General features: G+C 49.1%; 1 protein-coding gene across 2 annotated transcripts in view; it reads right to left on the bottom strand.

Annotated features, from left to right (window-relative positions):
• Positions 1-1,246: 1,246 nt before the first annotated feature.
• The window catches only part of TMEM100 (transmembrane protein 100), a 369,211-nt gene continuing 357,400 nt past the window's right edge, over positions 1,247-13,057 (bottom strand). Inside the window, exons 1-3 of one of the 2 annotated variants that reach the window (XM_065735571.1) lie at positions 6,978-7,093; positions 4,501-4,676; positions 1,247-2,477 (exon numbers count right to left, since the gene is read on the bottom strand). In XM_065735571.1, coding sequence (XP_065591643.1) covers positions 2,011-2,415 — 405 coding nt within the window. In that variant the 5' untranslated portion in view covers positions 2,416-2,477; positions 4,501-4,676; positions 6,978-7,093 and the 3' untranslated portion in view covers positions 1,247-2,010. Of the gene's footprint in view, positions 2,480-4,500; positions 4,677-6,977; positions 7,094-13,057 lie in introns of those variants that run through there. The other variant, XM_065735572.1, reaches the window with a different exon arrangement.

Here is a 13,057-nt window from a genome sequence, read left to right as displayed (position 1 = left end):
GAAATGGGGAGGGATAAGGAGGAGTCAGAAAAACTATTGTGTTCCCAGGGGAAAAAAATAAATGGCCCTATTTAGCTTATCCAGCTTTGCTAATGTCAATCACTTGCCTCATTTTAAACAGGAAAGACACCGCTTTAGTCCACCTGTTCCATTATTTATCACGCTGTGCATTTCCTTTGAATTGTCACTCATGCAAAACCTGTACATTGTAAGGAGACACCCTAATATTTTTAATGACCTTAAGCAAAGTGATTGACATTAGACACCGGTGTCAGATGTTCTGGTGACGCAACGTGTTCTCCCAGCAGCAGGAGAGCTTCCTGCCGCGATTAAGATAGAGCTCTGGAAGTGCTAAAATGTGTTGTCAGCTTTCCTCTGATGCAAGTGATTTTATTATAGCGTCTGGTAACCACGGAGTGTGGCAACGCAAATACTGACTCCAAACATCCCCTCCCGTACGTATAGCTTGCTCTATTTAAAACACAAAGTGCACTTTGCAAATGTGGGGTTAAGTTATGGATGTAACAAGCTCAAACCACGAGGGGCAGAGGACAAGGTGCCACTTCTCCCAGCCAGCTTGGGGCGTAGGGCTCAGGGCTGACCTGCAGGAGGCAATGGGATGCAGTGCTGCTCAGCAGCTCTGAGGTGTCAGGAACTGCTCATGGTCCTTTTGAGGTGGGGAAAAAGAATGAGAAAAAGTGGAGTCCCTGCAGTCCCCCGCTGCCTAACAGCCCACTCACACCACGGTTCAGCTCAGCACCGACTGTCCTCTGTGATATAGAAATTACATTCTGTTTGGCTGCAGTTTGGGGCCAGCCAAGAAACCCAAGGGGTTTTTGGGTCACTACCCAAGAAAAGTTGGAAGACATATACATAATGAAACACCTCTTGTGTACAGGGAGCACCTGGGAGCCGGGCTTTCTTACAGACCTGTAATCCCAAGGTTCACCCAACAACCACGGTGGGGACAGCCCTGCTTTCACAAGGCACTGCTGAGAGCTGTGAGTGGTGTGGGCTGTGCCAGTGTGGCTCTGCAGAACAGACTGTGCAGCTCCTCAGCGACTGTGGCCAAACGGATTGTGGGAGGAACGGGCACTCAGACCCAACCCTCAGTGCACAGGGAGCTCTGCAAGAGATCAGCAGTCTGTAAGTTCAGGTAGTGCCCAAGGTGCTGCTCCACAAACACCAACAAGGATCGGGAAGCAGGAGACACGAGCTATCTTGTAATAATACAAAAATCTTAATATCTAGCAGCACTGGATATTATTTTAATGAAATTTACTTTTTAATTTTATAGCAAAATAATCAAAAGTGCTAAAACCCGACCACTTTAATTTACAAAAAAAAAAAAAAAAAGTTCTGTGTTTTGAGCTATAACCATACCTCGTTACTCAGGTTAGACAATATAATTAGACATTTCTAACTATTTCTATTCAATAGTAGGACAAAATTAATATTAGTTGGTTTTAAAAAGGGAGGGGGAAGTACCACGGATATTGGGAGGGGGGAAACTTACATAAAATACAAGAATCAGCTTATTGAGCAATCTGCAGTTTGCTTGGTTGCTATTGCTTGGCTTTTTTTGCTACTTTTGTTGAGTATCAGCGTCAGAACCTGGCCATAACCCATGGCAAACGCTATGACTTCTCCCTTGGTCAAATGTCACAGTGTGGGTTTGAGGAGACCTCCGGCATTTCCAGACAGCTCAAATTATGGTCTCAGGTCTCACGAGTCCCCTTTCCAACACGAGCAGCACGTCGGAGACTGCAGTTATGAAACCAGTTTTCTGCGCAGGAAAATTGTTTTTTTTCCCCTCTGTCTTGGAAAGGATCACCATTACATCTGCGGCGAGAAAAATAAGAAGAGCATTTGCAGACTCGTTAAGAGCCTTTGTTAATCCATCCCGTTTCCATATCAGCTCATTCCCAACGTTAAATTAAAAGTCTGTCCTATGACAAAGGGGTGGGCTGGAGGCGAGGCCCTGCTCCTGTGCACGCCTCGGGGCCGCCTTCACCCAAACAGGGTTCGCTGGTTGGCCACAAGCGCTGTCTGGCTCTCGCGCCTCTTCGCTTTCTTGTTTTGCTGCCTGATCTTCCAGCACACGGCGCTGGAGGCCAGCAGGAGGAGTCCTGATGACAAGAGGACCAACCCAAACACGGAGATGATCGATCCATGGGAATTGAAGCTGTACGCCACAGCAGTGACCACGATGCCGGCGATGAGGATAACCACTCCGAAGGGAACGGTGCAGCGGTAACAGGAGAGCTCTGCCCCCCCCGTGGCGGCCGTCAGCTGGCATTCACTAACCAGGGGGATGGTGGTTATCACACAGTCATTGTTATTGCTCTTCTCCGTGGTCGCGGGGTCGGTGTGCTTTGGGGTGCCCAGGATCTCTTTGATAGGTTCGGTTGTCATCTTGATTCCCTGCAGGCCGTCGGTTCTCAGGCTAGAGCAGGAGCTGCTCAATGCTTGTCATGCTGTGGAGAGAAGAGCCCGAGTACAATGACATGGCAAGTGGGGACAGAGAGGTGCCCACCTGGGGTGGCAGGCGAGAGGAGACCCCAAAGCCCTGGGGACTGATGCACAAGCTCAGTTATCTCCAATTGCAATGAGTCTGAATCAGCTCTCATGTCACTTGTACACGTGCAGAAGTGCTGGACAGAAGGGACTGAGACCCAGAGCAACACCGACTGCAAAGCGTCATGGGATGACCTGACTGTAATGCCCAAGAAAAAAAAAAAAGAAACCCTCCCCAAAAATAACCAACCAGGACTCGCTTCCTTATCACCTTGTTTCTTTATACCATACCTGAAATTTGTATATACATATTGTTTCTCCCAAATCCCAAACAAATGACAAATCAGCTCTGGAGCAGAGGGGGAATGTCTGGACATGGCAGCTGCACACAGCACACACACCTCACGGGGTTACGTGCACACGAGCTGCAGGAATGGGTTTTGGTTATGGCTTGGCAGCAAGACTGCTTCAACAGAAGTGGATGCAACTGCTGCAGTGTGCTCACGGTGTGCTCCATGTAACGCAACCAGGGATGCAAACAGTACCACTTTATGCCATCACTTGCTCCCTCCCTACCAAAGTGTTTAATCGTCCCAACAGCAAAGTTTAAAGCTTCCCATGCAATGATTCCTTTTTAAAATTCAATGATATTCAAATTACTTTCTCACTAATGCATTGATGTCAGTATCAAGGACAGAGGGAACTATTCCCTCGAGCACAGATATTGATGCCTGTAAGAACGTTTGCACGCTGCCCAGGGACTCGTAACCACTGATCTGTGTTTTCCAAAGAGCTGAAGGAGATTGTACATGGGAGAGCTCAGCTCTGGGGCACTACACAGTGCTGCCTGACAACAGCACAGCATGCAGCCCGGGGAACAAGGAAGAGCTGGCAAAGCTGCAACGCTTTTATCACTTTTATCACCTTCACATCTGTGGCTAGGAAGTTAATTGCCAGACACTAGTGTTCTCCTTTTCCTTTCCCACCACTCCCACCCTTGTTGCTAAGATATATTCCTCCATTGTGGAGAGCCCTTGGTTTGGATCTCAGTACCTCGTGTGAGTGACCGTGTGTTTTGTGAGAAAGAGGATTTCACTTATTTTTAACACACCCACATCCAGGCTGTGCCCTGGACCTCATCAGAGAGCTCATCTTTGGGTTTCCTTGAACTCTAACAAGAGAAAGTTCAGTTCTGGTTGGACAGAGCTTTTGTTCTACATCAGTAAGGGTGAGCATTACAGAAGTTCAGCACAAAGGGCAGTGCAGACCCCCAGACGCTATCCTTTTTGATTTTACTGTTAGTAGGAACCGATTTGTTCAATGCCTTACTCCAAAATCTGAGGGGGACCCCATGCAGCATTCCTGCCTGTTTGCTTCAGACACATCCCCAGTCAGCACCGTCTCTTCTGACATCTTGTACAGAGATTTATGAAGGGGAAGAAGAGATTTTTTTTTCAGCCAAAGTTAATGTGGATTAAAAAATAAATAAAATCACAAGAATCCTAAACTACCACAACTCCATCAGTGGCAAAATGTCTGCAGAGGTCTGAGGAGCGCAGCTGACCCAGCCCTGGGAGATAAGCTGACATTCATACAAAACAAATAAACAAACCTCCACTGAAACACTGAGTTAAATAAACAACAGAACCCATCTGAAGTGTGAGTAAAGGTATTCATCCCAGAAAAAAGCACGAGAGCCTCATTGCCAGCAAAGTCACTTCTGACTTACGCCGACAGGTGACTTGGTTCTGGTTTCAGGGTAAGAGATTTCGGCAAAGATCCCCAGCACCACAGCATCCCCTCTCTGGCCGTGCCAGAATTCTTGCTTAAGGAGCTATTTTGACTTCCAGTAAGAACGCATTGATGTGGCAACCCGTGGCTAACACTGCACGAGGGGCAGAGGAATCTCTGACCCCGCAGCACACACAATAGGTGTGCACTGAGATTTAGGGAACTCACAAAGCACGGCAGCACAGCACCTACCGGGGCCACCAGGAATCCATCGCTGCACACTCAGTGAGCAGAGAGCGACTGCTTGAGATGTCCCAAGTGCCAGAGCTGGGCAGAGCTGGGCAGCAGGAGGAGCGTGCCACGCTGTGAGGCCTCAGATGTCGCTGCGTGATGAAGTGGAGGCGACCATGCTCTAGCATGGAGGTTCCCTACAAGAAAAGGGGTTGGATATTTATCAGCTTCCTATGAACTGAATTCCTGCGTGGGAAAAGTTCCCAACGTGTGCTGTGTTGGTAGCCATGGGGAGCAGGGGCTGTTCTCCCCCCCCCCCCCACCTCGTTCCTTGTGCCTGCTGCTGTGCAGTGCTCAGCGTGGTGATGTGACGACGGCCACAGCCCAGGCAAGTCCCCTGGACAAAGCTATAGGCAGGAAAGGGGAACACAGATGAGTTACCACAGCAAACATCCCTAACTCTGTTTCTATTGCTGCCATCACCTGTGTGAGCCAAGGAGCCCAAACACAGCCCAGAACATTTGGGAATTTGTCCCTTCTGTGCCTCCCATCGCTTTGAGCAAAGCCCTCCATCTCCTCCCCATGCCCATGGCTTCCAGGTGCAAGCTGGTTGTGACATCTCCTGCCAGAGCCACCTTTTAAATCTGTTCTGCTATATACATAACTAATAGAATCCCCCAAACTCCCCTTGAATAAATTCAGTAAAAGGCAAACCAAGCCCAAGAACACTGTGTGATAAACATGATTTCCTTGTGTTTAATCCCCTCCAGAGCAAGGCAGGGGCTGCAGCAATGCTGTGCAACAATGCTCTGCAGAAAGCAGTGATGGAAACCACTGTCAGCTGCAGAAACTGCAGCAAATCCACCAAGCAGCTGAGCAAAACTCACAGCAGCACAGAGTTCTGTTGCTAATCTTAGTCAGCATTCCCTTTCTACACATGCACGGTCATTTTAACACCGAGGGTCCTCTCCACACGGAAGCAGGAGCTCCTATGAGAGGATGTGAATAATTTTGTAAAGTCATGCAGTGATTTTTTAATTTTCTCTGCTTTTTCTCTTTTTCATTCCCACAGGCCATGATAGCACTTCACAAACATGGGCATTTACGGCCACAAACGGTTCTGTTCTTCTCCAGAGGCTCCCAGGATTAAGCCCAAGGCACAGCTCGGGTGCTCGGAGCTGCAGGCTGCTGTTAGCTGGCAGTGAGCAGCCTCCCTGCTTCTCTCCTTGACTGCAGACCCGTGCAGTCAGTCTGACTTCTTGAAGAGCGTGGAGAAAAAGGCAGAAAAAAAACGTAATACTTCGGACCAATCCTTCAGGTTACATTACAACAAAAGCTCTGGACTGCCTGGCAGTTCATTTCTATTCGTGTTGTAAGAATGGTTGGACCTGTTTGGAAATCTCTTCCCAGCACTGCTCTGAGACGCACCGCTGCTGGCCCTTATGGATTTAAAGTAATGCCTTTATGAAACAAAACTCTGTCACAGTGACTTTTAGAGATGGGATTTCTTCCCTCGCTCTTCTCATCGTCACCACAGAGCTGAGAAGCAGAAACACACACACTGCACACCTTACAGTCCCAGTATGAGAACAGTGCTCGTGGCAGTGCCGTGCTCCCAGGAGCTTCCTGCACTGATACCTGCATGACCGTGCTGCCAATCCACAGCCACTGCAACTCCTTCCCTTTCTGTGCTCGACTCCAAACCTATGGGACACATTCAAGTTTTCACATCCCTGAGCACAGACCTGACTCCCTGTACCCAGCATATTTCAGACCCCTTTTTTGGCTTAAAGTTGTAGTCGGCCACGATGCCCACGTGTCACACTGGGTTTTGCATTAGAGCGACTATGGAAATCTGCAATAAAGAGTGCATCTGTACCGAGAGGAGGAGAGCCAGAAGTGGGATCCAACACGGCAAGGCGATCCTAAATACAACCCCCAGCAACTCCTCACGGGAATACTGCTGGGAGAACACAGCTAGAGCTCAAACCCAGGGGCTGCTGGCCCTTAATGACAAGTCGAGATGCACGCCGGCTCCCCACCTATCTCTTCGGTATAAGCACTGCCGGACCCGAGCGTTTCTCAGGCTCGGCCGGTGCTCGGGGAGGGGCAGCCGAGCCCTCCCGCACACCCTCCGCGTGTCTCAAAACTTTCGCACTCATCGGTATAAAACTCCACGCGCGTCCCGTCCGTTGCCACGGAAGGCGGCACCGCAGCAGCTCCGCCCGCGGAGCCCACGAAGCTTCGAGTGGCGGTGCCGTCCCCGATGTCCCCGCACACGCAGCCCCGCGTGGAGCCGGGATCCTCCGCAGCAGCACCGGAGCGACGCGAGCAGCGAGAAGGGTCCGAGCCGAGCTGTGCCGTCTTATGCTGTGCCGTGTTATACCGTGCCGTGTTATACCGTGCCGTGCCGTGCCGTGCCGTGCCGTGCCGCTCCGTACTACCCGACGCTACAGCACACTCCGGACCGCATAACCCCGCTCCCTGCCGTGCCTTACCTCCCGGACTCCGGGCGCGACTGCGGCGGCCCCGAGCCCGCAGCCAGCTTAAGAAGGGGATGCAGCTCGCGGCACAAGGGACTGTAAACAAAGTTCTGAGAGCGAACCAGCCAAGGGACCGGAGCAAATTCAGCGGCCGGAGCTGCCGGGGAGGGGCGGCCGCTCTCACCGGGCAGGTCCGCTCGGCGCCGGGCAGGAGGAGGGCTGGCCCCGGGGGCAGGGCTGGACGTGGGGGCCGGGCGAGCGATGGGGCAGGGCTGTGCTGCGTGGGGTGCGGGGTCGGGGCTCGGAGTGGGGTCCCAGGAAGGCTCGGGCCGGGCAGAGCCCTCCGGCCGCAGCCACGCGTGTCCGGACGCGCTGATGGCGATCGCGAATCGCAGACACGCGGGGACTGGAAGGGACCTGCGGAGATCGTGGAGCAGGAGGAGTGGCAGCTCCCGCCCCGTGTCTGACCGCGCTGACTTCTATGGGGAGGAAGGGCGCTTGGGATGACATCCGAAGAGGATGAAGTGTCAGGTGTCACCTAGGAACATTTTAATAGGGTTTTTTACGCTTTAATCACTCATTGAAGTGGAACGTCAAATGCTGCAGAGGTTTGGAGTGGAGGAGTGCGAGCGTGGCGGGTTTTGTGCTGTCATTTCCTTTGTTTTCAGACAAAAACCGAAGATATTTTGCTTTTAAAGCTTGTAAACAGGCATGTTTGCATTCTGTGGTTTAGCTTACCAGAAGTTTATGTTTTAAAAACCCCATTTTATATTGATAAAAGATTGATAAAAGATTGATAAAAGAGCAGGGCTCCAGATGTATTTAATCAGCTGCTCTGTCACTGAAAGCACACATGTACTCCTGACTCCCTTTCCAGGCTGAAGTCCTGGCCCCAGTGAAGCTGGTGGCAGTTTTGTTATTCACTCCTGCAGGGCTAGGATTTCACCTCTGTGTGCTGTGAGGTCTTTGCAGCGATGGAGATCCTGTCAGGGCATCTGCCGGGGGTTCTGGCAGAGCTCCACAGCCTTGGACAACAAACTGGCAGCTTTTCCCCATGTGCTGTGTGCCTTCCAAGTGCACATTTCACAGAGAGGAGAAGCAACCAGTCCCGAGGGGAACTGTTAATCCAGAGCATCTCCTGGGCTGCCACTTTCACTACATGAGCAGCCATACCAGGTATTAGCTTTAATAAACTTGCCAGGCTCCACCTCCAATCAGCAGGGTTTCTGTTCCTTCCATTGGAAGGCTGTGAGCATTATTCTGCTGATACGTAGGAGCCTTTATGTTGCTTGTAGCTGAATATCCTCCATTATGCACGGCTGTGCAAGCCTGTGGCTGAAATCGATCTTCTGACTTTTGGCAATTAGCCCTGTAACGCGTTAAGAGATAGAAATCAGATTCAGTCTTATTTGCAATCACCAGTTTTCCAGATGAGCCTTCATCCGTGTTTTGCATGGAAGTGCAAGTGTTCTCCTGTGTCTACTAGAAACATTAACATTGCGTAATCATCCCATGGTAGTTCAGCACATTTGGATTTCTCTCCAGCATTGGCTCCATTTATCATCTTGTATCAGAAATTACTGCTGTTAGCACACGTGTGCATTACCTACACTTCACCCCATTCCTATTACATCAATTCCTCTCTAGCCCTTCCAGTACCTTATGTGGTCCTCCTGTGTTGATATTAGACCTCCCTCCCATGCTTACTCCACCAGTGGTTTCATTATTACGTTTTCACTTTTCCATGCCAAGTTTATTGCTGAAAGTGTTACATAAAACACTGAAAGTTTCACAGAAAAGGACTCCCAATAGTGATTTTTGAGGAATTAATCCGAAGCACACATAAGCCTTAAAGCTGGTCTCAGGATTTCTGTGTCTCTGTGTGAAGGACAGCAGTAAGACCGGGCTAGAAATTCTCTCCTCTGCTTGGGGCAATCGTCTCCTTTCTGTGGAGGAGAAAAGCTGCCATGGAAGGCAGTAAGAATGACCCCCTCTGCAGATGAGGGATAGCAGGCTCCTCTTAGAGGAGTGGCTTTGTGGCTGTGGGCCACAGAGGGGCACCCGCTCCTCTGGCCCTTAAAAAATGGATGATTGACTGCCCCCGCTTCTTAAGGTCCTGCTGTCCTGAGCACGCCTCTCCAAGCATACAGGGGCACAGGGGCACTAGAACCAATCATGCCCTATGCAGCATGGTTGGCACCTGAAAAGAATTCAGTGCTAACAGCTGAGGAAGCTGCAGGAATAAGCAACAGCTGTGGTGAGGGCTCACAGGTCCACAGCTTTGGCCGGCCATGCCTAACTGCTGCACAGTTCCCCTTTAGGACCTGCCCTAAATGACAAAATCTCCTCTCTCTGGCTTCCACACAGCTGCTTTGTAGGAGGTGCAGCTCGGACAATAGTGAGAAGTGTGTGTGATCCTGGAACCCTGCACTATGTTCAGAGAGCAGAGCTTTACTCCTACGTTGCACAATGCCATTGCTCTGCCTACTGAGACGTACTTGCAGCGCTTCATGGCTTCATTTGAGTTTCCAGCAGTCTCCTGGGCCTTCACAGCACAGCAAACAGTGACTCATTCCTCTGGCAAAGTGCAACCATTGTGGGCTCCCTGTTCAATCTGTTCTTCTTGCCTTTTCCCTAACCCTCTTCTGAGTTTTCCTTTATTTCAACCCTAAGCCCACACACGGGCACAGCACACCGGTTGAGAGCACTCCCTGGAACTTTAAGAAATCAATCTTTCAACGTGTTTAATGTGTTGGAAAAATCATCCTTATCACATCACGTGGTTCAAGGATGGGAAAAGAGTCCTTAACAAAGGCAGTGTGCCCAGAGAGCCAAAAGTTGAGTTCACTCAGAGCACTTTAGCTCTCCTCTTCCTAAAAGCTTCCAGCACCTCGGCGGGGCTCAGCACTGCTGGCTGGTCGCTGTGCACACTGCCTCTCTGTGCATGGATGTACCTCTGCTGATGGTCTCTGGTGACTGAGAATATGGAAAGGAATGCTGTTTGAATTTAATTAGACCCTAGCAGTGCTTTGGTCAACGTCAGTTATCCTGCAGAGCATTGGAGCTCTGTTATTGCCCTGCTTGACTTGAGTCTTCCTGCAGTTCTGAGGAAGGCAGACATCCGGGACTGAAAACAATTATTCTCATCTCCTACCGATTTCATAATTACATGAAGTTCACAGCTGAAGAGCTGCATTCCTTGTGTGGGAGATGTGCCTTTAATTAACAGAGGGATGTGCCACACCACCAGAAGCCAAATCCTGAATTTGCAGTGGGTTACAGAGTCTCTGGATCCTCAGCCAAGATGCAGTTTTCTGGCTGAGCTGGGAGGAAGCATGAGACCAAATGTGGGACAAGGCAATGTCACCGTAGCTGCCCTTTGGAATGCTGCAGATTCAGTTGGGATCTAAGTAGGTATGATCTCTTCCCACAGCTCTGCAGCAAGCTTTTCTTTTTCACTTTTTCTTCTTTCCCACCTACACTGAGCACCCCGAAGAATTCACAGACATGCATGGAAATGCAAAGAACTGAAAAAAGTGCCTTGTCCATGGTTACCTAGCAGGTAATGCCATGGAGATGTTTTCTATCTCGGCCTGTAGTTAAGACATAAAGAGCACGCTGTTCCCTCTCCAGATGGTCAATTGAATGGATGCAGAGCATTTCATACGAGGTAATTGACTCTCCAGCAGTAGGAAGGGCATTATGAGCTGTCAGCTAACCTACACAGAGAATTGCTTTGCTCAAAACAAGTCCGTCTGTAGGCTCCAGACAACTTGGGGAAATCACTGAAGAGGGACAGAGAGAGTTAGGAAAACAACCTCTTGCCATCTATTAGCTCCCACTGAGCACCATTAACAGCGTTCTGCCAGCAAATTCATTAACTCCCCCACCCCAGTTCAGTATGGATGAGCACACACACAACCACACAGGGCTGCCCAAACTCACACAGGCAACATTTCTCTGTCAATATACCAAACAATTTTCTGTGTTGGGGACACATTTGTCTTAAGACACAAAATGTACTCTGTACATACCTAGCTTCCATTTTGGCAGCGTGCTTCCTTCCATTAAACTCCATGTAAACTATTTGAACCTCTTTGTGCTCATGATGGAAGGCAAGCCCAGAGGAGGAGGAATGGGAGCAGTCTCCCCAGCAGAGGGTAACAGCCTATGATTTAGCCTCTACAAGGGCTCTTCATCTTTAAGAGCATTTCATTATCTGTTAAGAGATCTTTTCTGCTAAAACAGATTCTGTTTTAGCAAAAAGTGCTTAGGGAAAGGCAAAGACAAACACACATTGAGGTGTTTTTCAAGGTGCAGATGGGTATAAGCAGATTACACCTGGACACTGCTCCGATCACCGCAGCCCTTCCTTGCCTCCTCCCAGCTCAATGTGATGCTACTGTGGGCCAGCAGCTGTCCTCTGAGGCTATAGAAACAGCAATGGCTATTGCCTGGGAAGGAAACTTGCCTTTGGTCCCTCCAGGGTTACATCCATGGCCACAGTAAGTTCAGACCTTAGCCCTGACTGTTCCCACAAAAGAGATATTTCTATCTATATTGTTGGACTTAGCATCTTGTGCTAAAGGAAGTGATTTGAAATGTTTTCTACATCCATGCAAACAGGTTAGGAGAGTGGAGGGTGTGGTAGTGGGAAGCATGTGCCAAATCAAGGTCTAAATTGCCTTGTTTATCTTCTGAATGAGTCACTTTAGGTCATGCAGATAACAGTGCAACCCCTTCTTTCCTTCAGCTGTATTTTAAATTTATTTCTCTTTACTCAAGGACAGACACATGGGTTGCATCTCACAATCCCTAGTTTATTTGCACTGGAAGGGCCTTACTTTCTTTTCTCTGGAGATATTCAAGATCCACTGGGACACTGTCCCATTTACCCCACTCCAGGGAACTGTGTTAGTGGGGGATGAATTGGGGGGTCTCCAGAGGTCCCTCCAACTCCGCAGTTCTGTGCCTCTGTGGCTAAAAATCCTGAGCAAAGCTGACAAAATGAAAGAGATGGATTCTAACATCAGGAGTCCCTACTAAAAGAGGCAAAAATAGATTGCCTCGCTCATGTACGTCTACGGTGGGAGATGCTGCTGTTAATTTGCAGCTTTTTGGGTGAGGAACTTGCTCAGTGCAAGCTGCAATTTGTAAGAAAGGCTTTTTCACAGTGCAGACAATAAAACAGCAGCAGCAGAAGAATGTAACTGGTTTGGCTGCATACAGCAGGAATACAAATGTGCATACTGTATAAATGGTGTGTCAGGACAACTCAGCACTTCTGCAAAGTTTCTGAATGCACTGAATAAAATGAAATGGCAGTAGTACATAAATGTCTGCCCAGCAGTTGAGACCAACAAAATCCCACATCTCTATTCCATTTCTGAGAACGTCTCGAAGTGCACCAGTGCCACACTGAGACAGATGCAGGAAAGCACAGTATGTATGGCTGGGAGCACTCTCTCACATATGGATACTCAGATCCAAAACAAACACCAAAATCCATCTGGGGCCTGAAAACATCAATGCAGCATTCACTGCTGCTTTCATAGTTGGCCGTGTATGATTTCCTGGTGGAGGGAGGAGTTCTCCAATTTACTGGTGAGATTCTTCGTGGTGCGGCTCAATGGATTACTTGATGTTGATTTTGGTAGCAGAAATGTTAGGTATTAGGATGGAATTAACAGAGATTACTCTCATCGTAAAAAGCAGATGGGCATTTCAGGTGCACTAATCTCACTGACAGTCCGGATTTGCAATCTTCCTTCAGGGCATTGTTTCTCCTGGAAGCAGGGAAGCAGCTGCTATGCCACTGTCCATGGGAGCAGAGCTCTAGGAAACATCTCTGCCATGTCAAAACTCTCCCCAGACTACAGCTACTCTCTCTAGCAGCGCAGATATCAGAGGGCTTGAGATCCCATTTTAGCTTCTGTCCTTGGGCTAAGGGCAAATACATGGCCACACAAGCGATAAAGAACAACACTTACATAAACAAGCATGAAAATGGAAAAGAAAGACTCGTTTCAGAACAGTTTGTGCTTTCTGAGTAAGCACCACTCCTTCTTTACCAAGAAAAAAGGTCACAAATTGGT

Source organism: Cyrtonyx montezumae, unplaced genomic scaffold, assembly GCF_038088225.1.
Source record: "Cyrtonyx montezumae isolate F1298 unplaced genomic scaffold, pur_monq_1.0 scaffold_19, whole genome shotgun sequence".
NCBI classification, from domain to species: domain Eukaryota; kingdom Metazoa; phylum Chordata; class Aves; order Galliformes; family Odontophoridae; genus Cyrtonyx; species Cyrtonyx montezumae.
Note: the sequence above shows the minus strand (reverse complement) of the source record. Positions and strands in the feature narration are given on the sequence as shown.